The 27,849-nt window shown below is 44.9% G+C and overlaps 1 protein-coding gene across 1 annotated transcript in view; it reads right to left on the bottom strand.

Moving 5' to 3' along the window:
* Window positions 1–27,849, bottom strand: part of LOC144829431 (hypoxanthine-guanine phosphoribosyltransferase) — an 887,535-nt gene that overhangs the window by 348,756 nt on the left and 510,930 nt on the right. Inside the window, exon 5 of the mRNA XM_078688569.1 lies at window positions 27,749–27,766. Within this exon, the coding sequence (XP_078544695.1) occupies window positions 27,749–27,766 (18 nt within the window). The remainder of the gene's footprint in view (window positions 1–27,748; window positions 27,767–27,849) is intronic.

Below are 27,849 nucleotides of genomic sequence, written 5' to 3'. Positions count from 1 at the left end.
CCCCTAATTTTAGGACTTTTCAATGCTGTAAGAAACTGCAGGCAAAGTGTCTTATTCCTCTATGCTGGAATATCTGGGCACCCATTATCACTGAAGTCGCGCCTACTGCTTATTCCCTGTGGGACAGACAGACAATCAGTAGTTGCTCTCCAGGGACAAGCCTCCATTGCTCTTGCTGGGCTTTTTCAATGCAGATTATTACTGTGGCCTCTGGTGGTCTGCCTCTCATTACAATAAAACACAAAAACTCCACCTATATTAATCAATGAGTGCTGATAAAGTCACTTAATACAAACGGTCTCCCTCCCAGGAAACGCTAGGTCAACAACAGGACAAACGAATGTGAATACATAGATTTGTTTTAATCACAGTTAATGAGAAACATAGTTCATACATTGTGAAACATTAAATAACAGAATACAATCAAGACAAAAATGATTATAATACCCCACACAAAGGACGAATCTTCAAACAAACACAATCACTCTCACTCATTCATTAACAAACGTCCAACTACTACAGAGGTACATTCATTCATGAAAACAAAAATTCTAGGGACAGTCAAAGGGGGGCGAATACCTAAAGTTCAGTTGATGATCAAAGAAGTAAAGTGACTAGGAAAGTGGCTAATATGTACAATATTGTGTCCCATCATCAATGAATAAAAATACAAGCTAGACAAAATTGGCAAACTAAGGTGAGCGTTGTCACAGAGGGGAATGATAAAGTTGGCAATGACGCTTTCACAGGGTCATTGTAGTTGGGAACGCTGTCGATTCATAGGAGGAAGCCCCAATTCCTCATACAGAGCAAGCTTTGGGTAGGATTTCATTATCAGGCTGGCCCGGAGCTCACGTCTTCTCGGCCATGTTTCCCCCATGAGAATCAGTTTAAGGGTAAAGTAAATCTTTTACAATATATCAACTTCCCCATTTGTAAATAAGTTGGCTGGCTGCGGAAGTGTCCTGCTGTCTAAAGCAGAGTAGCTACAGTCATAACAGGTTCCACCCAATCATATTTTATTTCTTCTGTTTCTATTGAAGAGATGGGTCTCCCGCATTAATGCTACATCTGCTTTATTCATTTTTAAGTAATGTGATATTGTCTTCCCATTAATGAATCGCAAGACCAGTTAGTATTCAGGGACATTGTCTTTAGTGGAGTGACATGGTAGTTACCATATGTCCTTTTATCACTGTTTAGCGAGAATATAAACATCGGCACCTTCTCAAATGTTCTAATCTCAAGTAGGTCCATCTATTCAGATTGGTTAAAAAATGCTGTACGTTGATTATTAGAATATGTGTAGGTTGTCAGTGGTGGACAGCCCTTTTCAGGTATAAATATGGGCGCTTTGTAGTCGCTCACCTATGGTAGCTGTAGAGATCAACCGGTGGGTTAATTATTGTTGAGGGAAGAGTTGGTGGGTGAGGGAGATCGAAAGGTGGTAGGGGAAGTGTGCCTCTGTAATAACTGTATATATCCTATTGATGTGATTACAATAGCTCCTTCAAGTATGGATAAGTAACAAGAACACAGTTTTAACAAACAAAATGACTTACCTCCCATCGGGGAAAATAGATCACTAACCTTCTGAGACTGGTGAGCTAAACTCTACTCTCAGGCTACTCTCAGCGCAACAAGTCAAATATGCTCCTTAATAAAGCGAGTGCTATGCCTAAGAATTAACAGGTTTCAAGTCAGAAATCAGCTGTAAGGTCATGCTGCCATTTCCAATGACAGGGTAAGGGCTTTGTAGAATACTGAGCAGGCTTTCTGCGGTTTATAAAATCCTGAGCAGGCTTTGTTTTTTAACTGTTTTAGCCAGGATTGAAACTGCAAGCCAAGCCTATTGGTTTTGCCAATGAATGCTGTATTTTATGGCTGAATTTGCATAGTGCAGAGGTAATTGCAGTGGAGTACATCAAGACAAGAATGTCATGACAGTATACCCAAACAGAGAATCAAAAACGACAGACGAGAGCCTATGAAGTTAGCACACCAAATTATTTTTTATACATTGAATCCAAAAATATGTTGTAAAAAAATGTAGGTTGGAGTAAGTAGTACCACAAGGATATGATTTAAGGTTACAATTATCTGTTTTGTAAGGTTATAGGTTTAATTTAATACTTACTGTGACTGTTAGGGATACAGTTACAATTACAGAAAGAGACAGGTTAAGGGTCACCATTAGAAAATAGGTTAGTGTCATGGCTAGGGGACAAGAAAACAGTGACAAAAGAGGCAAGCCGCGGGGAAAAAAAAAAGCTGGGAAAAGAGGCAAGTGGTAGGGGACAGGGACCGTGCAAAGGGTAGACAAGCATGCTTATAGTGGTAGCATTTTCTGGAGGTTCTCAAAATCATTTTAAGTTAATTTATAAGAAGTAGGTGGGTAGGCTTGTGATTATGGATTTCCTGTAACTGTAGTTTGTCATTTTTTGTCTGGAAATAAATTCAGTTGTGGGACTTGGATTCGACAAGCTTGTTTTTGTAGATAATAATAGTTATAAGATAGGGGGAATGAGGGCAACTATATGGATGCCAAGGACTCTGTTTGAATTGAATACTGTGCAGGTGGAATATCTTGCCTTTTTTAACATTCATTATAAGGAAAGCAGAGTTTTCCTCTTTTTATTAGGGAGTAGAGTAATCTTGAAGTGCGAGCTGAGTTACCTTATAGCAAATGTGGTTTAAATGGGCGATTGAAGGGATACAATACCGCAAACTGTGGTGCTGGTACTGGTGAGAATGTCCGTGTTAGATAGGGCTGGATGGATCTTCTGTTAGGAGCAATTCCTTAAACTGTTGTGTAAAATGTGATGCTTTAATTACCTTTAAGGTACGGGTTACGCACTCCGCGTTTGATAATTAGGTGAGCAAAGCTGTGGTGTGCATCAAAGATATCACTCCCCGACTGGAAGGTGTGGTAATCAATGCAATGTCCGTGGCACCTAGGATAAGTGCCAACTCTCTGAGCACAACCTAAAGAAAACGAATAACGTTTTTATCCAGTCTATAGATTGTAGATAATAGACTGGATAAAACCGTTATTCGTTTTCTTTAGGTTGTGCTCAGAGAGTTGGCACTTATCCTAGGTGCCACGGACATTGCATGCTTTAATTACCGCAATCAAGGAGATCAGATTTGTAACTGATCAGATAAAAATTCCCAATAAAAGTACATTTTGCTTATCTGATGACCTACATAGCATACCAACATTTGCAGCAAATAGCTCAAGGACAAAAGCTGAGTTATGTTCCCTTCTGATATTGACACTTACTCCAGTATTGGATCTTTCATAGATTCACATGCCTGAATCATTCCCCGTCGTCGAGACGGGAGTCTCCGGTATATAAAAAAAGCAGTGCTTAGTAGTATAGCAAACTGAAAAGAGGCCTAGGCCCATTTCCCTTTTGCAACCCATAGCCTTTGTTATGTAAAAAAGGCCCAAACTTTTCCCTGAACCAATTAGAACTCCTCACCCTCTAGAACACTCCTGAGAGAACCTTTTGCCCCTCTGATTTTTCTACCGCACGTTGTGCTAGGGAGTCTCATTTGAGCTCTGCTCAAACTCTTTACTTTTACAGTATTTTGACTTAGATTTGAGGTGTTTACATCAACCATGTCTGGGAAAGAGAAAAAAGGATTATTTAGAGCTTGTTCAACCTGCTCCAAGAAGAGGCTGTTAACAGATGACCTTCACAAGGACTGCATCTACTGTCTCTATCCAGACCATAAGGCAGCAGATTGTAAGGTATGTCGTACCTTTTCAAATAAGACCTTGAGAGATCGTGAGGGAAGGCTACTGATCTGGCTTCAGAAAGTCAAGGCCAGGAAGGAAATCCTCTCAGGTGAGAGTGAGGAGGAATCTGTGGCGTCTAAGATCTCAGAAGAGAAGTAGTTCTCCTCAGACACATTCCTCAGGGGAAAGACCTGAGAAGGCCCCAAAAAAGACCACTCCAGGGTCTTCAGGGCGCAGTCCCTCAAAATCCCCTTCAGTCTCATCTAAGGGGAAGAAGGGATCTGCTGGTGAGGTGAAAGGAGCAAAATCCACCTCAGATCCACCACAGTCACCTCAGAAGATCAAGATTACCATCAAACGATCTTCTTCTGCGCCTTCTGAGGAGAAATCAACTCCGTCGACGGGACCGTCGACTAAAAAGGGGCCATCGACGACGACGAAAACACCTCCGTCGTCGACGAAGAAGGAGAAGGCTGGTGAGAAAACGGCGTCGGCGATTTCACCGTCGACGACTATATCGTCGACTGTTTCAGCGTCGACGACCGTGTCTACGGCAGCGTCGACGACGGCAGTGTCGACGACGGCAGCGTCGACGAGGACAACGACGTCGACAAGGATATCGTCGACGGTCACTACGACGTCGACGGTAGCGTTGACGACAATGACTTGGTCGACGATGGCGATGGGAATCTCGAGCGAGGGAAAACAACACCAGAAAAAAGGTTGGTGCCTTGGAAAAAACCTATAACACCTGAGGTTACATCTCCAAGCAAGGTCTCCCCATTGCTACCGTCTCACTTACTGGAGGAGGAAGATTCGGAGGAAGATGATGAGTATGGTATTGCCAGTAGCCCATCGCAATTACAGGTCAAGTGCCAAGAATACGATTCTGAGGAAGAATATGGGCGTTATCAAGAACAACCCCAGGAACAACACCGATATCGACAACAGCAACGAGAGGAGATGACCAGTGTACCATCCTCTTTTTTGAAGGATCTCCGAGGAATGTTGGAGAATTATAGGAAAAGATACCCAGCGACTCCCGTCGCTCAACAGGCCATAGAGGCTACTCCACGTCCACGATCGGTTCCAGGAACTCCGATTCGTAGGAGAGAGATTGTGCCGGAACCTACTGTTAGGTCCCCACCACCGACAACACACCACGATACCTCGGATGAGGATCAGGAGGATGGTGAGATTGCGGACACAAGTGCAGAATGGCATGATTATATCGCCCCATCACATGCAACTCCTCCGCAGAGGCCAGTGGACTCCCCACCGGAGGACATTGGTGGATTTCATAATCTGATGGAGAGAGCCATTAAGAGGTTTGCACTGACCATGACAGAGGAGAAAACGGAATGTTTTCTATATGACTTTAAAGACTCGTATCGGAGATCTGTACGATCTTTACCTATAGTGTCTCATATCTGGAAAGAAGGATTGAAGGTCATGGAGACGCCAGCGACGGTAACACCGGTTCTGGCCAGGCTGGATAAAAAGTATAAAACACCGGTCGATGCTCCATCTTGCCTTTTGGGTCATCCTAAACCGGATTCTGTTATCACGCAGGCGGCACAACAGAAATCCAGGAACCCATCTGCTTCGATTGCAACACCTCCAGACAAAGACGGCAGAAGGTTGGATAACGCAGGGAAGCGTTTTTCATTAATGTCTGCTCTACTTGTAAGAGCCGCGAATGCCCTTGCTATATTGGGGAGGTATGACAGGCAGATGTGGTGCGACCTGTCTCCATACATTAACCTGGTGCCAGATCCAGAAAAGCAGGAGGCGAAGAAAATTCTTATGGAAGGAGAGAGGACTTCGGCTGAAGTCATAGACTGCGCTATGAATATAGCGACTACAGCATTTAGATCCCTGGGAGGAGCTGCGGTCCTGCGCAGGCAAGGTTGGCTGCAAGCTACAGCATTTAGGCCGGAGGTGCAAAACAAAATCCTGGATCTCCCCTTCAATGGAGAAGAATTATTTGTAAAACATATAGATGATACGCTGGAAAGTATCAAGAAGGATACTGATACTGCAAAGGCTCTGGGAACACTGCAGTACAGGAAAACCCCTTTTCATGGCTCCAGGGGTAGAGGGCAATCCTCATATAGGGGAGGATACCAACAAGGGAGATATTCATCTTCTTATCAGTCCTCATCGCAGCCGTACCGTCAACAATATAACCAGCGTCAGTCAGGAGGATACACAAAATCAACTCCAAGAGGACGTGGTGGCCGAGGAAAGGACAACACCCGTCGGCAATGACGACCTCCATCTTCCGGCTCTGTCAGATGCTCCCCTGGGTGGAAAGATTGCTCACTATCTTCACAATTGGCGGGAAATAACAACGGACCAATGGGTCCTCAAAATAGTTCAATTCGGTCACACCCTAGAATTTCTCCAGACGCCCCCTTGTATGCCACCGATGCACCAAAGAGCCAATCATCTGCATCAGCTCCGGCAGGAGATTCGGGCAATGCTCCGAAAGGGAGCAATAGAACCGGTACCGAAATCCCAGGAAAACATTGGGTTTTACTCCCGGTTTTTTCTTATCAAGAAAAACAAGCTCCAGTGGCGCCCCATTCTGGATCTCAGATCCTTAAACACCTATCTCAAGAAACAATCTTTCAGGATGGTATCCCTAGAGGACATCCTTCCGTTATTAAACCCAGGAGATCATATGACCACATTGGACCTACAAGACGCGTATTTCCACGTGCCAATACATACTGCACACAGGCAGTACCTTCGGTTCTGGGTAGCCGGAAGACATTACCAATTCAGGGTGCTGCCATTCGGCTTGAAGTCAGCGCCAAGAGTTTTCACGAAATGTCTGGCTCCAGTGGCGGCTGTGTTGAGGAAGCAAAGACATCAAATATTTCCATACCTCGACGACTGGTTAGTCAAGGCACCATCAAAGACACAAGCCAGAGCGTCGACGCAAGCTTGCATAGACTTATTCGCCAATTTAGGATTGACTCTAAACGAGGGAAAGTCAAACCTCCACCCAGCAAGAGTGATCACATTTCTGGGGGTAATATTGGACACGGAATGCAACAAAGCGTTTCCCTCCGAGGAAAGACAGCTGAGGATTGTGTCCCTCTTCCAAGACTTGGGAAAAAGAAAGTCTCTTTCAGTACGCAGGTACAAATCCTTGCTGGGCACAATGTCCTCTTGTATTCCACTGGTACCTTGCTGCAGGCTAAGGATGAGACCATGGCAAGAACAGATCGATCTCCAATGACGTCAGGCGGAGGGATCCTTCGACGATACAATAAAGGTGACACCAGTCATGCTGCGGGCAGCAAAGTGGTGGACGCAGAAGGCAAATGTGTCTCAAGGACTGACGTTTCTAGCAAGAGCAGCTTCGCCAGTGGTAACGACGGATACGTCGTTAGAAGGATGGGGAGCTTTCCTTCAGGACCTTCAGGTCAGCGGCCTTTGGAAGGCAGAGGAGCAGCAATTACATATAAATCTGCTGGAACTCAGGGCGATCCGCTTGGCATTACTGGCTTTTCTGCCAAGGATAAAAGGTGCGGCGGCGTTGATAAGAACAGACAACACTACGGCAATGCATTATGTAAACAAGCAAGGGGGAACAAGATCTCTCTCCCTGTCTCAGGAAGCCCAGGAGATATGGGAATGGGCTATTCAGCAGGGGATATCATTGACAGCAGAACACCTCCCGGGGGATCAAAACGTCAAAGCAGATACTCTCAGCAGGCTAAAATCGTCTTGCCACGAATGGGAGCTAAACCACGGGATCCTGGACAGTGTCTTTCGGAGATGGGGAACACCGATGGTGGACCTCTTCGCTACAAAGGAAAACAGAAAATGCCAGTACTTCGCAAGTTGGCTTCCCCAGAGGGGGTCTTGGGGGAATGCGTTTTCCATGGCATGGTCCGGCATCTTTGCCTACGGTTTTCCTCCAATTCCTCTTCTACCCCGCGTACTGGTGAAGATCAAGAAAGAGCCGTGCAGGCTGATCCTAGTAGCCCCGTGGTGGCCCAGACAACACTGGTTCACGGAACTGCTGCTACTGTCGGAGGACCGTCCAATTCGGTTGCGCCTGATTCCATCGCTTCTGACAATGTCCAAGGGGCAGGTGCGCCGTCCAAGGGGCAGGTGCGCCATCCGGACCCGAAATCCTTGCGATTAGCAGCCTTTCTCCTCAACACTGAGTTTAGCCATCTGAACATGTCACATGAATGTAGGGAGATCCTGTCCAAGGCCAGAGCGGAGAGTACCAACAAAACCTACAGAATGAAATGGAAGAGGTTTTGTCTGTGGTGTAAGAGACATGATGTTCACCCTCTTACTGCTGCACCTCATCAAATTATACCTTACATTCTGCTGTTAGCAAAGTCAGGATTAGCACACGCCTCCATCAAGGTGCATTTGGCTGCGTTATCCCGCTACAGGAGGTCATCGTCAGGCCCATCTTTATGGTCCTCAAGGATTATCAAACAATTCATGAAAGGGATATTCAGAGTCTTTCCACCAGTAAAGCCTCCACCACCTTTATGGAATCTGAATATTGTACTCTCTCAATTGATGAAGCCACCATTTGAACCGATACACAGGGCAGACCTGAAGTTCTTGTCCTGGAAAGTGGCTCTTCTCATTGCATTGACTTCAGCGAGAAGAGTGGGTGAACTACAAGCGCTCATGATTCAGGAGCCTTTCTTGCAATTTCAAGAGGATAAAATGATTCTCATGACGAACCCGAAGTTTATTCCGAAGGTGCAAACTGATTTTCATTTGAACGAACCTTTGGTGCTGAAGCGTTTCTTTCCTCATCCATCAACAGTGGCAGAAAGAGTATTACACTCGCTGGACGTTCAGAGATGTATGAAATTTTACTTGAAAGAAACTAAGGCGTTTCGCAAGTCTTCCCAGTTATTCGTCGCCTTCAGCACACCCAGGAAAGGCTTCCCGCTGTCAAAGAGGGGAATTGCCAGATGGATTTCCAGTGCAATTGTCTACTGTCATCAAGCTGCTGGAAAGCCTTTGAATGCACGAGTCCGTGCCCATTCCATGAGGGCAGTGGCCACATCCACTGCATTGTTTGGAGAAGTGCCAATCCAGGATATCTGCAGAGCAGCAACCTGGGCATCTATGCACACCTTCACCAGGCACTACTGCTTGGAGGCAGCCGCAGAATCGGATGCGGCGGTGGGAGAGGCGGTACTGCGGAATATCATCCAGTAACGGTGAGCCTTTCTTGCATCCCTCATCCATAATTTCTTTTGTTTACAAAGTCACATTTTACATAAGTATGTATATATGTATATGAGATTATGCTTCATTCTCTAATGATATTGCATGATTATGTGATGTATCAGGAAAATGTGCTTTGTTTTTTCACTGCTCGCTATTCTGATTCAGGCATGTGAATCTATGAAAGTTCCAATACTGGAGTAAGAAAACAAGTTACTTACCTGTAACTTTAGTTCTCCAGTATTGGAATCTTTCATAGATTCACATGCACCCACCCTCCTCCCCTGAGAGGCTCACCTCGGGTTTAGCACAAGAAGTGTGTTATATGCACAAGTGCGCGAAAAATCTGAGGGGCAGTAGGTTCTCTCAGGAGTGTTCTAGAGGGTGAGGAGTTCTGATTGGTTCAGGGAAAAGTTTGGGCCTTTTTTACATAAAGGCTATGGGTTGCAAAAGGGAAATGGGCCTAGGCTTCTTTTCAGTTTGCTATACTACTAAGCACTGCTTTTTTATATACCGGAGACTCCTGTCTCGACGACGGGGAATGATTCAGGCATATGAATCTATAAAAGATTCCAATACTGGAGAACTAAAGTTACAGGTAAGTAATTTGTTTTCTTTTTAGGTCTGCACAGCCTTTATGCTTCGTAGCAATGTTCGAATTTCCATTTCATCCACATCAATGTTGAAAAGTGTTGGCAGGTAAGGAAAACAATACCTTAAAAAATATCAAACCAAATATATGGGGAAATTAAACGTTTATGTTTTGAAAGAAGAGTGCATCAAAATGATAAATGTCAAAAAGCAAAAGAAATCAGTCCACCTGTACATACTGTAATGAACAACAGAGTACAAATTCTAGGTCAAGTTGTTAATAACTAGTGTGATACTAGTGCATTGTCAATTCTAAAGCACTCTAGTTTTTGCAAGACGTGGAACTCGATACAGATTAAGTAAATCGCAGCAAATCCCACCAGATGGTTAAATTGAGAATCTGGGACTATTAGAATAGGTCTACATTCGTCAGTTAAACCAGTAAAACATATCTTCTAACTAGTGTAAGCAGCATATCTTGGATGAGCTAGGAACAAGAAAATAAGCAGTGGCGAAGGCCATACATTTAGTGCTTACACAGTACACATACATGTACTAAGGTGAAACATTTACATCTGTCCATGTACACACTATCATGCATGCAAAACATTGCGTACTAAGCAACAGATACAGTCACAATTGCACGCATACTTACCAGTGTACCTTTACAAATGTGCACAGATGGCTCGCATGCATATAAAGATAACACACAGGTATACCATGCACATACAAGTTGGTGGGTAAAAGCCTGACTGGGCGGGTGGATTGGTAAATGGATGGATTAAATGATGAAAGGGCAGCTTTGACTGGTTCAATGCATTCATTGCTAAATTAACGTGGTGGATTTGATGGATCGATTCAAGAAAAATTGTGAAAAAATTTCATACTTTCGGTATTTATAACATGGACAAGATGACTTGTTCATGTTTTGCTACTTTCGCTGGTTTTAGTGGGGGGATATTTAATTTAATTTAATTTCTTGTATCGCGCAGGACTCGACCCTGTAAGGGGTATCTCCGCGCTTTGTTCGCCGTGGATAACAGACTTCAATGCTTCTGCGGGAAAGCTATAGAGGAATTATATTTCTTGAAACAGAAGTGTTTTTAAGGTTTTCCTAAAGGAAAGGTGGTTGGTGATTTAAGACTGATGAAAAGTTTGTTCCACAGAGTCGGTCCTATAAATGATAGGGCACGACCTACTTGTCTGGTCTTCTTAATGAATGGAGTTTCCAGTAGAAGTTGGTTGCTTGATCGTAGAAGACGATCCGGTTTGTATAAATGAAATTTTTTAGCAAGATATTTGGGGCCATCTCCAAAGAGGCATTTATGCACTGTACAACAAATTTTAAATTTAATACGTTGCCGTATTGGTAGCCAATGGAGCTCCCTCAGGTTTCTACAATTTATACTACAATAAACCAAACCGCACAAAGTGTCCCATGAAAAATGTAACCAAGCGGCAGTGAAAAAAGAAAAAAACAGTACATTTTTAGTGATAGACAAGATGTCAGCCAATAATAAATAAATAACTTCACTAAGAGAAAAACATGGAAAAGAAAATACCTTATGGGGAGAAAAAAAAAACATACACCATTCTTTTTGAGCCAGCCACTTCTGAAATGAACACGTATTTTGTGAGTAAATGAAGTTTAAGATAATGCAGCAAAGGTCGCGATGAAACCATTACTAACAGTGTCTCCTCTTGGATTGTGTAGGGTTGAGACTTTTTGCAGCCATCTGTCACGGATGCTCACAAGTTCGGATAATCCCACTTTTGAGCAAGGCGTCTGTAAACTGGATATCAATTTATTTAGAAGAAATCGAGCAGTAGGTTTGCAGTACATCTTCTTGATCGAAGTTTGGTATACTAGCTTGAGTCTATTTTTTTAGAAATTGCACAGCCTCTTAGCATTCCAAGTGGGTATCTAAAGGGAATTCCTTTCGGTCAAATGGGCCAAGCAGTTTTTGAGCTGCAAAACTGCCAGGTTACGATTGGGCTCCCTAATCCTGCATAGGTTTTAAGAGAACCATCTACCCAGTGTGACCAGTTTGATTGTCGGTTCCCCAATAAGTACTTAAATCTATACTATAGTCCTATGTGCCAGATTTAACCAAGCGCAAAAATGAAAGCCTACATGAAAGAATCTTGTACTTCCTCTCTATGGCATAGCAATGAAGCTAAAACTAAAAAACATAGGACATTTTAAATTCAAGTACATTTAAGAATTCTTTCAGTAACCTTTCAAAGTGCTCATGTCAAACCAACATGGAATGATCCTTTTCTCTTCATTATTTTCTACTCGTCATTGCACTGATAAGAGCATTCTAGACTCTCCTGCCTCCGAGCAAGGCGTCAAGAATCTCAAGTAAGAAAAGCCTTTTCTTGGCCCGTTCCTAAACCTTCAGATCTGTTCTGTGAAGTCCAGTTGATCTTGTAAGCCATTCCACAATCAAATGGCCCAAGTGGGAAAGGTAAGGAGTTGTTTCCACTGAAGAGAAATGACATGCCAGATGGTGTACAATAATGCAATTTTGTTTTTTAAAAAGTTGCGGTGCATGCCCATCTGTCGTGTAGTTCCTATAAAACCTATACAGGATCTGCGCGTTCAGACGATATACACTGTAGGATTGGTGTCAGACTGATTCTAAACACCCCCACAGGGTATGTTGGCCTTTTGTATTAGCTAGCTCACAGTGCCACTAGAATCTCCTCTTACCGAGGAGAGAATAGTTCTTGGCAATCGTCGAACATGACAAATCTGATCCCTCAGGACCATGGAAACAGTGTACAACTTTTCGCTCAGTCACTCGTGCTCACTTAGTTTTCAGAGAGATACACAGAATAAACTGTTTGGACGTTTTTCAATAAGCATTTATTAACAGTCGTTATTCTAGTGTAAAATAAATGAGCTGCAACAACCACTAGACAGTAACAGATATAAAGGATTAGAAGCACTATGAAAGGATGATAGAGTTCTACCATCTTGCGATATCATGAATACATAGGAGTATGTAGAATACATACAAGTATATAAAAAACATGATAATAAAAGTGCGTACTCCTACTAGATGTACCCAAGTGCACCTAGCATGTGTGTAGGTGTTAAGCCAAGAATCCCTTTAGGATAAAGTTAACCCCATTACCTGGATTGAGAGACTGTGGAACCCAGTCCTGGTCTCGGGTTGGACAACCCGCAAGGGATGTTAGGCCACTGCGAGCTGGAGTGTCTGCATGTTGGAACTTCAGCATCTTTGGTCAGTGTGTCGGCCGGGAAGGCCTGGTCTCTTCTGCCTGTCTTAGCAAGATGTGATGTATATATACCCATAGGTCTCCCCGGGGGTTCTTCCTCGCTGCATTACTTTGTCGGACTTCTGATGACGTTGGGAATGAACTTTGTACATCAATATTATACAGGAGATTGTAGTCCTACTGTGCTTCCAAGAATCCTCATGCTTAATGTATGAGGCTTTTACCAGGGAAAATCCCGTGTTCTGTGTGCAGTGTCGTATCTACGTAAAAGGTCAATCACTAAGAACCTTTATGTAAGTAATGTAGGGGAAAATATAGGTGAAGGGTTATGATGTTACTGGAGCCTATATTAGGGTAGCTATATGGAATAAAACAATCTATGGATTTAGTATTGTATTAATCAATACTTTAAAATATATTCTTTCCTGCACAAGAGCTATAGTGTCCTTTGTTTGTACATAAAAGTCCTATAGTGATCCTCAGCAGTATCCTTAGCAGTATTACTTAATCAGTTGGGTGTGGTTAATAAAGTTTATGAAGCAGTGCATTCAGTTAAAAGTTGCATGCTCAAGAATAAAGATGAGCAAGTCAGAGCTCTGTGTGTGGTGTGGTCTGTTCCAGGCTTCCGGGCTGGGGATGATGCTACAACTGGTGATGAGATAGGAGATACATGCCCCCAAGGATGCAAGACTGCTCTCCCGAAGAGTTTGTACTGGTTCAGCAAATTGCTAGTGCGTTCCACCTGCACCCAAAGAAGAGGTTACAGTTGGCATATGTGGTGTCGAAACTCAACTCCAGCTTTGGAGGCCCTCGAAGGTGAATGTCCTACGGAGGAGCACCGTCAGTGAGCTCCCCCATAAGTGTATTGGTAAGGCTGAAAGAAAAGATACTGCGCTACAGAATAAAACTGAGCCAGGACCGATACAAGGCAGAAACACTAAATTAGTGACAACCAGGTACAAAGAAGCCCTAAAGGCAGTAACAGCCAGGTACAGTAAAGCGCTAAAGACAACCAGACATAGAGAAATGCTAAAGGCAGCGACAGCAAAACATAACGCATGCAGTCAAGAGTATGTGCATGAAGCAAAATTACTCACAGTGAAGGAAGATGGTACTCGCCAACCTCAACTCAGGCGCAACAACCTGAGTACTAGTGAGGACGACTTTGCAGTCCAAGAGACGAGGAACAGCACACACTAAAAGAAATGGAAGACGAGAAAAGGGCGAAATACAGTGCAGCTGTGTTCTTGAAAACAACGCCTCCATTTGATACCACGAAAAAGCAGAACATTGGCGCCAGATGGACTGCCTGGACAGAAACGTTTAATGGCAAAAAGATCAAATACTTAAAGAACTTTGCAGGTGACGAAATAAAAGACGATAAAGAAAATATCACAAGCTGATGAAGTATCATACCGTCAAATCAAGAAGACATTGGAGGCAAGTTCAATCCAAAGCCCAGTGTCAACTTTGAACGGTACATCTGCAACCAAGCAAGACAGCAACCTGGCAAGAAAATGGATGAGTTTGTTCATAGACTTCCTACACTCATAAACCACTGCAAGTTCAGTGAATTCAATGATGAGGAAGCCATGCATCTTAGATTTATCGAAGTTTACCTCTCAGATTTATTCTGATGACGCATGGTGCAAGAAATGCTCAGTTTGGAGAACGTGCTTATGGCTGCAAGAGCAGAGGAACATTCTGATCAACAGGCTTTTGATATAGAAGCCTGAAAAACACAAAATCAATCAGCATGGAGTATGAAAAGTAAGTAGAATCTAGTTAGATTCCCGCAGAGTGATGTCTACGAAGAAAAAGAAAATGTCTTTTTGCTGCGGATTCTTCCTTCCCCATGAAGGCAAATGTCCCACCATCAGACACATATGCAAAGGACGCGGGAGAGATAACCATTTCCTAATGGCTTGACAATCGAAAGAGAAACTAAGTGAGTCAAAGATAGAGGAGTAGATTGATGCCAAAAAGTTTCAGAAGCCCTCTAGCCACTCCCACAGGGCCAAAGAGCAACACTGACTAAGGCAAGTGCAAACGAAAAAAGTTAATAGTCATCAAAATTATCTTCCAAAGGTTCAGTAACCTCATCGAGTGACAGTGAGGAAGATGGATATGCGATGATGTGCCAGTTACAGATCAACATGAGCATGTAGGATTGGTTTTCTTGCAAAGAAAAACACAAATCTAAAAAGTAATTAGCCACATGAAGCAACAAAGTTAATTTTGACACTAACCTAAAAGCAAGCTCAAGGTGAATGGTTGCCCTAACGCGTTTATTATAGATAGTGGTGTGTCAATCATCAGGCCGGCAGAAAAGTACAAAGAACTATCTCCTATACCACATCCCACACCATCAAGAGCATAGGTGTACACCTGGTCATCTTCTACGACGTTTCAGAGTCAAGGATCCTTTGTAGCAACCATAAGGCATAAGAAAACGACAGTACAAGCACCCATTCATGTCCTCCAAGGTACATCGAGTGCATGCTTCTTAAGTTTCGATACTGCTTCTGACACTGGACTGATCTCTATCAACTACCACTTGAATGCCCATTCTGAAATAGTGAGTCGATTCCCGATGTAGTTTCATGGACTTGGGAAACTTAAGACAATGAAGGTGTAGCTTTACATTAATGAAGACATTCACCATGTTGCACAGCGGCACTGTCAAATTGTTTTTCATTTACAGGAAGCCATTAAGGAAGAATTTGAAACATTGCTAAATCATGACATTGAGTGCTCTACTGGTCCAACACCGTGGGTTTCACCCAATGTGGTAGTGCCAAAAAAACCAAGCATTTGCAATGCAATAGGACTCGCATTCGGAAAGTTTGAGCTTGTAAATGACACATTTTTTATTTCTGTGTTGGTTTTGAAAATAGCGAAATTAATAGCTTTGTCATTTACAATGACAATAGTTATAACTTTCACAAATATAACACCTATAGCATTTGTAATGCAATATGTGTTGTATTTACGTGACTTAGATGTATTGCTATTACGAATAACAATGGCTTTTATTTTTTTAAATAATTAATACTTAAATAAAAGTTATTGTAATTTATAATAGCAATAGCTTAAACTTTTGTAAATAACTTTTGTGAAGATTATGTTCAGTGTATTTTATTGTGACGAAAATCCAAGAACACAAGTGAAATATTAACATCTTTTGGTGACATTTGTAATAAAGCTTGAAACATTGAGAGAACATATTTGAACCAGTGGTTGTTGAATTGTTGCACAGATTGATGTTGTGGTGGCGACGAGTGATGCTGTGGTGATGCGACAGAGAGTGAGGGCGATAGACAGAGTGAGGGCGACAGACAGAGTGAGCGCGACGGATAGACAGAGTGAGGGCGACGGATAGACAGAGTGAGGGCGACGGATAGACAGAGTGAGGGCGACGGATAGACAGAGTGAGGGCGACGGATAGACAGAGTGAGGGCGACGGATAGACAGTGAGGGCGATAGACAGAGTGAGGGCGACGGATAGACAGTGAGGGCGATAGACAGAGTGAGGGCGACGGATAGACAGTGAGGGCGATAGACAGAGTGGGGGCGATGGATAGAGTGAGGGTGACAGATAGAGTGAGGGTGATAGATAGATAGACAGAGCGAGGGCGATAGACAGAGCGAGGGCGATAGACAGAGTGAGGGTGATAGATAGATAGACAGAGCGAGGGCGATAGACAGAGCGAGGGCGATAGACAGAGTGAGGGTGACAGATAGAGTGAGGGTGATAGATAGATAGACAGAGTGAGGGTGACAGATAGAGTGAGGGTGACAGATAGAGTGAGGGTGACAGATAGAGTGAGGGTGATAGATAGACAGAGCGAGGGCGATAGAGCGAGGGCGATAGAGCGAGGGCGATAGAGCGAGGGCGATAGAGCGAGGGCGATAGAGCGAGGGCGATAGAGCGAGGGCGATAGAGCGAGGGCGATAGAGCGAGGGCGATAGAGCGAGGGCGATAGAGCGAGGGCGATAGAGCGAGGGCGATAGAGCGAGGGCGATAGAGCGAGGGCGATAGAGCGAGGGCGATAGAGCGAGGGCGATAGAGCGAGGGCGATAGAGCGAGGGCGATAGAGCGAGGGCGATAGAGCGAGGGCGATAGAGCGAGGGCGATAGATAGATTGCCAGATAGAGTGAGGGCGATAGATAGAGTGAGGGCGATAGATAGAGTGAGGGTGGTAGATAGAGTGAGGGCGATAGATAGAGTGAGGGCGATAGATAGAGTGAGGGCGATAGATAGATTGCCAGATAGAGTGAGGGCGATAGATAGAGTGAGGGTGGTAGATAGATAGATAGAGTGAGCGAGATAGATAGATAGATAGGCGTGAGGGCAATAGATAGATAGAGGGAGGCCGATAGATAGATAGATAGATAGACAGATTGAGGGCGATAGGTAGAGGGAGGCCGATAGATGGAGTGTGGGCGATAGATAGATAGAGTGAGGGCGATAGTTAGAGTGAGGGCAATAGATAGATAGAGTGATTGAGTGAGGGCAATAGATAGATACACAGAGTGAGGGCGATAGATAAGTTCAAGTTCAAAAATTTGTATAGCGCACTACTCACCCAGAGGGTCTCAAGGCGCTTGAGGGAGGGGGGGGGTACTTTACTTATCGAATAACCACGTTTTTAGTTGCTTTCTGAAGGAGAGGTGGTTCTGTGTAAGACGGAGGTGGGTGGGGCGAGAAATCCAGGTTTTGGCCGCTAAATAGGAGAAGGATCTTCCCCCCATGGTGGATCTGTGGATGCGCGGAATTGCGGCGAGGGCTTGGTTGGACGATCGTAGTTGGCGGGTGGGGGTGTAAAAGGACAGGCGCGTGTTGAGGCAATCGGGTCCTAGGTCGTAGAGGGCTTTGTGTGCGTGGGTGAGGAGAAGGAACGTTATTCTCTTGTTGGCGGGGAGCCAGTGGAGGTCTTTCAGGTGACCGGAAATGTGAGCTTGGCGGGGGATGTTTAGTATGAGTCTGGCTGAGGCGTTTTGGATGCGTTGGAGTTTTTTCTGTAGTTTGGCTGTGGTTCCGGCGTAAAGGGTGTTTCCGTAATCCAGTCGGCTTGTGACCAGTGCGTGGGTGACCGTCTTTCTTGTTTCGGTGGGGATCCAACGGAAGATTTTTTTGAGCATGCGTAGGATGTTGAAGCATGATGATGAGACGGCGTTGGCTTGTTTGGTCATCGAGAGGGAGGAGTCCATGATGAAGCCCAGGTTACGTGCGTGGTCCGTAGGTATGGGTGCGGTTCCCAGGGCCGGTGGCCACCATGAGTCGTCCCAGGCAGTGGGGGATGAACCTAATATGAGGACTTCCGTTTTGTCCGAGTTCAGTTTTAAACGGCTGTTCTTCATCCACTCGGCTACTTCTTTCATTCCTTCGTGTAAGTTGGTTTTGGCGGTGTTTGGGTGTGTCGTCAGCGTAGGAGATGATGTTGAGGTTGTGTTGGCGCGCGATGGATGCGAGGGGACTCATGTATACGTTGAAGAGGGTGGGACTGAGTGATGATCCTTGTGGTACGCCGCAGATGACTTTGGTGGCCTCTGATCTAAAAGGGGGGAGGCGGACTCTCTGGGTTCTTCCGGCGAGAAACGAGATGATCCAGTCCAATGCTTTTCCTTGAATTCCGACGTTGCTGAGGCGTTGTATGAGGGTGCTATGACAGACTGTGTCGAAGGCAGCGGAGAGGTCAAGTAGGATGAGGGCAACTGTTTCTCCGTTGTCCAGTAGTGTTCGAATGTCGTCTGTTGCTGCGATGAGGGCGGTTTCGGTGCTGTGTTTGGCTCGGAAGCCGGACTGTGAGGGGTCGAGGGATTTGTTGGATTCGAGGAAGGCGGCGAGCTGACTGTTGATGGCTTTCTCAATGACTTTGGCAGGGAATGGGAGGAGCGAGATGGGGCGGTAGTTCTTCAGTTCAGTGGGGTCTGCTGTGGGTTTCTTCAGAAGGGCGCTGAGTTCGGCATGCTTCCAGCTTTCCGGGAAGGTAGCGGAGTTGAGGGAGCAGTTGATGACGTCTCGGAGGTGGGGTGCGATAATGGAGTCTGCTTTGTTGAAAATGTGGTGGGGACATGGGTCGGTTGGCGATCCTGAGTGGATGGAGTTCATTAGGCGGATGGTGTCTTCAGTGGTGATTGCGTTCCAGGCGCAAAGGTTGTTAGAGGGGGGTTTTGGTTCGGAGGTGGGTGGAGAGGACTGGTCTCCGGACTGTTTTTCAAAGCCGTTATGTATGTCGGCGATTTTGTTGTGGAAGAATGAGGCTAGGGAGTCGCAGAGGTCTTGGGAGGGAGTGATGTAGATGGAATAGAGTGAGGGCGATAGATAGAGTGAGGGCGATAGATACAGTGAGAGCTATAGATAGAGTGAGGGCGATACATAGAGTGAGGGCGATATATAGAGTGAGGGCGATACATAGATAGAGTGAGGGCGATAGATAGATAGATAGATAAATAGAGTGAGGGCGATAGATAGATTGCCAGATAGAGTGAGGGCGATAGATAGAGTGAGGGTGGTAGATAGATAGATAGAGTGAGGGCGATAGATAGGTAGAGGGAGGGCAATAGATAGATAGATAGATAGGCAGAGTGAGGCCGATAGATAGAGTGAGGGCGATAGATAGAGTGAGGGCGATAGATAGAGTGAGGGCGATAGATAGAGTGAGGGCGATAGATAGAGTGAGGGCGATAGATAGAGTGAGGGCGATAGATAGAGTGAGGGCGATAGATAGAGTGAGGGCGATAGATAGAGTGAGGGCGATAGATAGAGTGAGGGCGATAGATAGATAGATAGATAAATAGAGTGAGGGCGATAGATAGAGTGAGGGCGATAGATAGAGTGAGGGCGATAAATAGAGTGAGGGCGATAGATAGATTGCCAGATAGAGTGAGGGCGATAGATAGAGTGAGGGCGATAGATAGAGTGAGGGCGATAGATAGAGTGAGGGCGATAGATAGAGTGAGGGCGATAGAGTGAGGGCGATAGATAGAGTGAGGGCGATAGATAGAGTGAGGGCGATAGATAGAGTGAGGGCGATAGATAGAGTGAGGGCGATAGATAGAGTGAGGGCGATAGATAGAGTGAGGGCGATAGATAGAGTGAGGGCGATAGATAGAGTGAGGGCGATAGATAGAGTGAGGGCGATAGATAGAGTGAGGGCGATAGATAGAGTGAGGGCGATAGATAGAGTGAGGGCGATAGATAGAGTGAGGGCGATAGATAGAGTGAGGGTGATAGATAGAATGAGGGCGATAGATAGAGTGAGGGTGGTAGATAGATAGATAGAGTGAGGGCGATAGATAGAGTGAGGGTGGTAGATAGATAGAGTGAGGGCGATAGATAGAGTGAGGGCGGTAGATAGATAGATAGAGTGAGGGCGATAGATAGAGTGAGGGCGATAGATAGAGTGAGGGTGGTAGATAGATAGAGTGAGGGCGATAGATAGAGTGAGGGTGGTAGATAGATAGATAGAGTGAGGGCGATAGATAGAGTGAGGGCGGTAGATAGATAGATAGAGTGAGGGCGATAGATAGAGTGAGGGCGGTAGATAGATAGATAGAGTGAGGGCGGTAGATAGATAGATAGAGTGAGGGCGGTAGATAGATAGATAGAGTGAGGGCGATAGATAGATAGAGTGAGGGCGGTAGATAGATAGATAGAGTGAGGGTGGTAGATAGATAGATAGAGTGAGGCCGATAGATAGAGTGAGGGTGGTAGATAGATAGATAGAGTGAGGCCGATAGATAGAGTGAGGCCGATAGATAGAGTGAGGGCGATAGAGTGAGGGCGATAGATAGAGTGAGGGCGATAGAGTGAGGGCGATAGAGTGAGGGCGATAGAGTGAGGGCGATAGAGTGAGGGCGATAGAGTGAGGGCGATAGAGTGAGGGCGATAGAGTGAGGGCGATAGAGTGAGGGCGATAGAGTGAGGGCGATAGATAGAGTGAGGGCGATAGATAGAGTGAGGGCGATAGATAGAGTGAGGGCGATAGATAGAGTGAGGGCGATAGATAGAGTGAGGGCGATAGATAGAGTGAGGGCGATAGATAGAGTGAGGGCGATAGATAGAGTGAGGGCGATAGATAGAGTGAGGGCGATAGATAGAGTGAGGGCGATAGATAGAGTGAGGGCGATAGATAGAGTGAGGGCGATAGATAGAGTGAGGGCGATAGATAGAGTGAGGGCGATAGATAGAGTGAGGGCGATAGATAGATAGATAGATAAATAGAGTGAGGGCGATAGATAGAGTGAGGGCGATAGATAGAGTGAGGGCGATAGATAGAGTGAGGGCGATAGATAGAGTGAGGGCGATAGATAGATAGATAGATAAATAGAGTGAGGGCGATAGATAGAGTGAGGGCGATAGATAGAGTGAGGGCGATAAATAGAGTGAGGGCGATAGATAGATTGCCAGATAGAGTGAGGGCGATAGATAGAGTGAGGGCGATAGATAGAGTGAGGGCGATAGATAGAGTGAGGGCGATAGATAGAGTGAGGGCGATAGAGTGAGGGCGATAGATAGAGTGAGGGCGATAGATAGAGTGAGGGCGATAGATAGAGTGAGGGCGATAGATAGAGTGAGGGCGATAGATAGAGTGAGGGCGATAGATAGAGTGAGGGCGATAGATAGAGTGAGGGCGATAGATAGAGTGAGGGCGATAGATAGAGTGAGGGCGATAGATAGAGTGAGGGCGATAGATAGAGTGAGGGCGATAGATAGAGTGAGGGCGATAGATAGAGTGAGGGTGATAGATAGAATGAGGGCGATAGATAGAGTGAGGGTGGTAGATAGATAGATAGAGTGAGGGCGATAGATAGAGTGAGGGTGGTAGATAGATAGAGTGAGGGCGATAGATAGAGTGAGGGCGGTAGATAGATAGATAGAGTGAGGGCGATAGATAGAGTGAGGGCGATAGATAGAGTGAGGGTGGTAGATAGATAGAGTGAGGGCGATAGATAGAGTGAGGGTGGTAGATAGATAGATAGAGTGAGGGCGATAGATAGAGTGAGGGCGGTAGATAGATAGATAGAGTGAGGGCGATAGATAGAGTGAGGGCGGTAGATAGATAGATAGAGTGAGGGCGGTAGATAGATAGATAGAGTGAGGGCGGTAGATAGATAGATAGAGTGAGGGCGATAGATAGATAGAGTGAGGGCGGTAGATAGATAGATAGAGTGAGGGTGGTAGATAGATAGATAGAGTGAGGCCGATAGATAGAGTGAGGGTGGTAGATAGATAGATAGAGTGAGGCCGATAGATAGAGTGAGGCCGATAGATAGAGTGAGGGCGATAGAGTGAGGGCGATAGAGTGAGGGCGATAGAGTGAGGGCGATAGAGTGAGGGCGATAGAGTGAGGGCGATAGAGTGAGGGCGATAGAGTGAGGGCGATAGAGTGAGGGCGATAGAGTGAGGGCGATAGAGTGAGGGCGATAGATAGAGTGAGGGCGATAGATAGAGTGAGGGCGATAGATAGAGTGAGGGCGATAGATAGATAGAGTGAGGGCGATAGATAGAGTGAGGGCGATAGATAGAGTGAGGGCGATAGATAGAGTGAGGGCGATAGATAGAGTGAGGGCGATAGATAGAGTGAGGGCGATAGATAGAGTGAGGGCGATAGATAGAGTGAGGGCGATAGATAGAGTGAGGGCGATAGATAGATAGATAGATAAATAGAGTGAGGGCGATAGATAGAGTGAGGGCGATAGATAGAGTGAGGGCGATAGATAGAGTGAGGGCGATAGATAGAGTGAGGGCGATAGATAGAGTGAGGGCGATAGATAGAGTGAGGGCGATAGATAGAGTGAGGGCGATAGATAGAGTGAGGGCGATAGATAGAGTGAGGGCGATAGATAGAGTGAGGGCGATAGATAGAGTGAGGGCGATAGATAGAGTGAGGGCGATAGATAGAGTGAGGGCGATAGATAGAGTGAGGGCGATAGATAGAGTGAGGGCGATAGATAGAGTGAGGGCGATAGATAGAGTGAGGGCGATAGATAGATAGAGTGAGGGCGATAGATAGATAGAGTGAGGGCGATAGATAGATAGAGTGAGGGCGATAGATAGAGTGAGGGCGATAGATAGATAGAGTGAGGGCGATAGATAGATAGAGTGAGGGCGATAGATAGATAGAGTGAGGGCGATAGATAGATAGAGTGAGGGCGATAGATAGAGTGAGGGCGATAGATAGATAGAGTGAGGGCGATAGATAGATAGAGTGAGGGCGATAGATAGATATATAGATGGAGTGTGGGTGATAGACAGATAGATATATAGATAGAGTGTGGGCGATAGATAGAGTCTGGGCGATAGATAGAGTGAGGGCGATAGATAGAGAGAGTGTGGGCGATAGAGTGAGGCCGATAGATAGAGTGAGGGCGATAGAGAGATAGATAGATAGATAGATAAATAGATAGAGTGAGGCCGATAGATAGAGTGAGGGCGATAGAGAGATAGTATGAGGGCGATGGATAGATAGTTTGAGGGCGATAGATAGTGTGACGGCGATAGATAGATAGTGTGAGGGCGATAGATAGATAGATAGAGACTGCATTTATGAGAGGAGGATTATACGTCTATGCATTTATTCTTTTGTGTTGTAAAACAATCCCTCGTGCATTTTAATTCCAGCACACTAAAAGCTGAGCCCCTGCACAAACCTTTTGTAAATAATTCCCTTTCACTGTATATGTTTACGGATTTAGCAATGTGTTCCCAATCTATTTCACGTGGGATCGCAATATGCACTGTGTGCAGTACCCAGAGGCATTGCTATCAGGAGTGAAGCAGGTGCAGTGGCACCGGGGCTCAGCAGTATAAAGGGTGCGTTGCCCTCTACTTATTGCTGATTTTTGTTACCAAAACAGGACATTGAGGGATGGGGTGATGCATTCTCACTGTGCGTAATCCGCCTGCCAAAGCCCTCTTGGTAAGCTTTCCTGTTGCACCTCTATATGTCTCGACAGCTGCAATGCGCAAGCGCATTGGCAGGTCGAGACTTAAAAAAAAATTTTTTTTTAAAAGAACGCTGGTGCTTCAGTGCCCATTTGTGTTGACATGCGACAGGTCAACAAAGCAATCGAAAAAGAAAGACATCCAGATCTACACATTGCAGACATGATCATGCAGCTGTATGGCGCTAAAGTGTTCTCCCGCCTTGATTTAAACAAAGGCTACCATCAACATGAACTGGAAAAAAAACTGTAGGTACATTACTATTTTTCAACCCATGCTTGTTTATTCAGATATTTAAAAAAAAACTCAGTTTTGGTGTGTCATAGCTGCAGAAATCTTTCAAGATGTCATTCATCGAATAAAACAGCCTGTCACATATGCTTTTAACTAAAGTGATGATAGATTGGTGTTTGGGGATACACAAAAGGAACATGATAAACCACTCACTCAAGTAAGCTGTTTGCTTGCTGATGCAGGTCTCACACTAAATGCAGAGAAGTGCGAGTTTCATAAAAACTGAAATTTTTTGGGCATATTTTCCCTGAAAAGGGTATGACTCCTGACCCCGAAAAGGTACATCATTGTTGTCTACTTGCCCTTCAGAAGATGTGACCATGCTATGATCCTTCTTAAGCATTGGCAGCTACTGCTCCAGGTACATTCGTGATTTTGCCTCCGTGAGTACACCTCTAAGAGAACTAACAAAGCGAGATATTACGTTTCAAGGGTACTCTGAATGTGAATAAAATATCAAGAAAATACAACACATAATTGAAAATGCAACTGAAATGGCTTACTTTGAGCCAAAATTTCATACAGAAATTATGGAAAATGTAACGCCCTGTGGGGTTGGGCGTGATCCTTGCTCAAAACAATGGACAGCCCGATGCTCAGAGACACAATGTGGCCTATGGTAGCAGGAGTCCATCTCAGAAGGTCCTTATTCTCAACCGGAGAAAGAAAGCTTAGCAGTAGTATGGGCGTGTGGACACTTCCATGTATTTAAGTATTGAAAGCATTTTACTCTTATCACGAATCAACAGGCGGTGCTCACCATTTTGGGAAATCTGAAAGCCAAGATACCCCCTTGCCATCATGAGGTGGGGGTTGCATCAGCAGGAGCTTGATTGCACGATTGTGCAAAAAAACCAGGAAAGGATCAAAAAACAGCAGACTATTTTTCACGAGTGCCATTACAGCATCATAGGTGATCGTCCAAAGTGGCTTAGGCCTACATCAATATTCTAGTAAGGTTAAGCGCTCCTGTAGCTCTTTCTATTGAACAAATTCTGACAGCTACTTGTACTGACAAAGACATGCTCAAGCTTAAAGAAATCATTGCCACGCAATCATGGAGGAAACATACTCTACCTCTTACAGATGATGTTGAGTACCAGAAATTCAAGAATGTACAAGAAGAACTTTCTGTTAAACATGAATGGGGTCTTACTAAAAAGGGCAGGAATAGTTATTCCTGAAAGCTTGAGTCAACAAGTTATTTAACTGGCACACAAAGGACATAGTGGCATTGCTGCCACTAAAGAGCCCTCATGGATGGAGTGTGGTTCCCATGCCTTGATGAACGAGTTGAAAGGCAACTGAAAGCTTGTCATCTGTGCAACTGTGTTGCCAAAAACAACTCAGCACCCACTGAATATGTCTGATCTCATTAAGCGGGTCTGGGAGAGGACTGCGGTTGATTTATTCAGACTCTTCAATAATGGACATCATCCCAAGGTAGTTGCCGACGAGTACTCATAACATGACAGTCATCAAGAAGCCGGATTACATTTTCACAGCATGGGGTTTCCTTCCACTCTCAAATCTGAAAACGGTCCACCCTTCAATAGCAGAGTTCAAAGATATCTTAAGCCTTTGATCATCAAACATCAGAAAGGTACATCTCTCTGGCTACAAGCAAATGGCATTGTTGAACTATTTAGGAGTACTTTGAAAAGGGTGGTTCACTGTGCCGCACTGGAAGAAATTGACCTAAAGTCAGCTTTACGCCCAGCCTTCTGTGCCTACTGTTCCATTCCACATTCTATTACAGGAGAAAGTCCTGCCACATTGCTGTTTGGGAGAGCTCTTGGAACGAAGATACCACAATGGACCACCAGATGGTCAATAGACCCTGATGAGATTCATGTCTCAGACACCTCTCACAAATGCAAAATGGAGGGTTATGCGGATACACGCCAAGGTGTTCGAGGCACGATCTTCAAGAAAGGAGACAGTTTTTTGTTAAGCAAAAACAGACATGTAAGACGGACGCTTCATTTGAAGCTGAAACGCTAAGAGTTGGGGTGAGCAAAGGAAACCTGGCAACTGATCAATGACCTTGAAAATCCATAACCAGAGACTTGTCACACTTTAAGCATTTGCCTCGATGTGCGTCAGCTCCAGACCTCATGAGTGGGGCAAGTCCACCTGAGTGCCCAAGTCAAGCATCCGACTTCTCTACTGATGCCAGATAAAGGCATACCTCATTTACCTTGTGCAACAAGATATGGAAGACTGGTGCGAGCACCTTGATGACTCAGAGGAATAATGCGTATACTTGAGTATACTTTTATACATTTGTTCATACTTTTTATTTAAACAAAGGGGGAGATGGTGTGTCCTGTATTTGTGCATATGAGGCCTCTATAGATTCTTGGAAGACTACTTTCAAGTACTACGTAATCTTTTGGGTGTGGTTAATAAAGTCTGTGACACAGTGCATTCAGTTAATGGTTTTATCCTGAAGAAAAAAAAAATTTGAAAACCAGAGCTCCGTGTGTGGCATGGTCTGTTATCCCCTTGCGTGCTTCTGTAGGCCAACGGCCGTCATGCGCACTCCCTTCGTAATGCTGCGCATGTCCGTTGGCCGCTGCGGCCCCGCCCACCCGCTAAACCGCCGCACCGCGGCGGAACTGCGCCACGGTTAAGCGGTTAAATGCTCCCGGGCTGCGGAGGACGCTACAATAGCTAGTGCATAACTCTTCACATATGTGTAATACGATTTCGATAAACCAAAAATGTAGACTTTGCTATAGACCAATTTAGATGCTCTTGCCATCTTTTCGCTGTTGAACTCATCTAAAAATAAAATTTTAGAGGACAATGCCTCTCCATACCCCTCCTGTTAACAAAACCATCAAATTGTTCACTGTTTCACTTTCTCTTGCCACTTTCTGAAGCCTTCTCAGCACAAAATAGTGGTCAAGGCTCAAAGATCCAGGTCCAAAGGTAAGGCTCCCATTAGACACATTCTTCAGAATTCTAGCCTGAACATGCAGTCAAGACTGATTAGTTGCGGACCTCTGCCTCTGGAGCACTGACGGAGTTGCACTGGTTGCCCGTGACACAGAGAATTAAATTTAAATCTCTGTGTCTAGTATTCAAAGCCTTGCATGGAAAAGGACCAACTTCTTTTCAGCAAATGTTTGAGTGGCACGTTCGGGCAGAGAGCTCCGCTCGTCGGGAGGAATGTCAATTAAAGTACCACGCTTCAACAAAGTTAGAGCAGGGGACAGAACATTTGGGGTGGCTGCAGCCAGACTGTGGAACACTTTACCTCTTGAACTGCGGCATAACAAGGAGCTGCTTGCGTTCAGAAAGAACCTTAAAACCTGGCTATTCCCTAAGAACTAGGCCTGCGCATTGACCCCTCCTGTGTTGATATGGTCTCGGAGTTACTAGCGCCAAGATGCCTGTTAGGTGGTAGTGCGCTTTAGAAATTGTATAAATTAATAAATAATTCTCTGGATCATAAGCACAAATAGGATGTTCGAGATTGGACTTAAATTCTCAAGAGTGTGATTCATGTTAACTACTGTGAAGAGACTTCTTTCCCACCATCAGACGGAAAAATAATTATAACAATCAATGTGTTCCAATAAGTTCCAAGGCCATTACCGCCTAACAGTATCGCTTCTGGCAGATGTTTCACATTCAAATACGCCAAAATACTACTCATAAAAATGTAATGCATCACTTACTTCTACAATCAGGACATTCTAGAAGAGAATAAAAAAATGGATATTAGAAGAGAATGCGGACAATGCCTTATCAAACAATCAAAGCATAAACAGCACTTATG

The sequence above is a fragment of the Lissotriton helveticus genome, chromosome 4_1 (assembly GCF_964261635.1).
Source record: "Lissotriton helveticus chromosome 4_1, aLisHel1.1, whole genome shotgun sequence".
Classification (NCBI taxonomy): domain Eukaryota; kingdom Metazoa; phylum Chordata; class Amphibia; order Caudata; family Salamandridae; genus Lissotriton; species Lissotriton helveticus.
The sequence above is the reverse complement of the archived record's forward strand: the minus strand, read 5'-3'. Positions and strand labels throughout refer to the sequence as shown.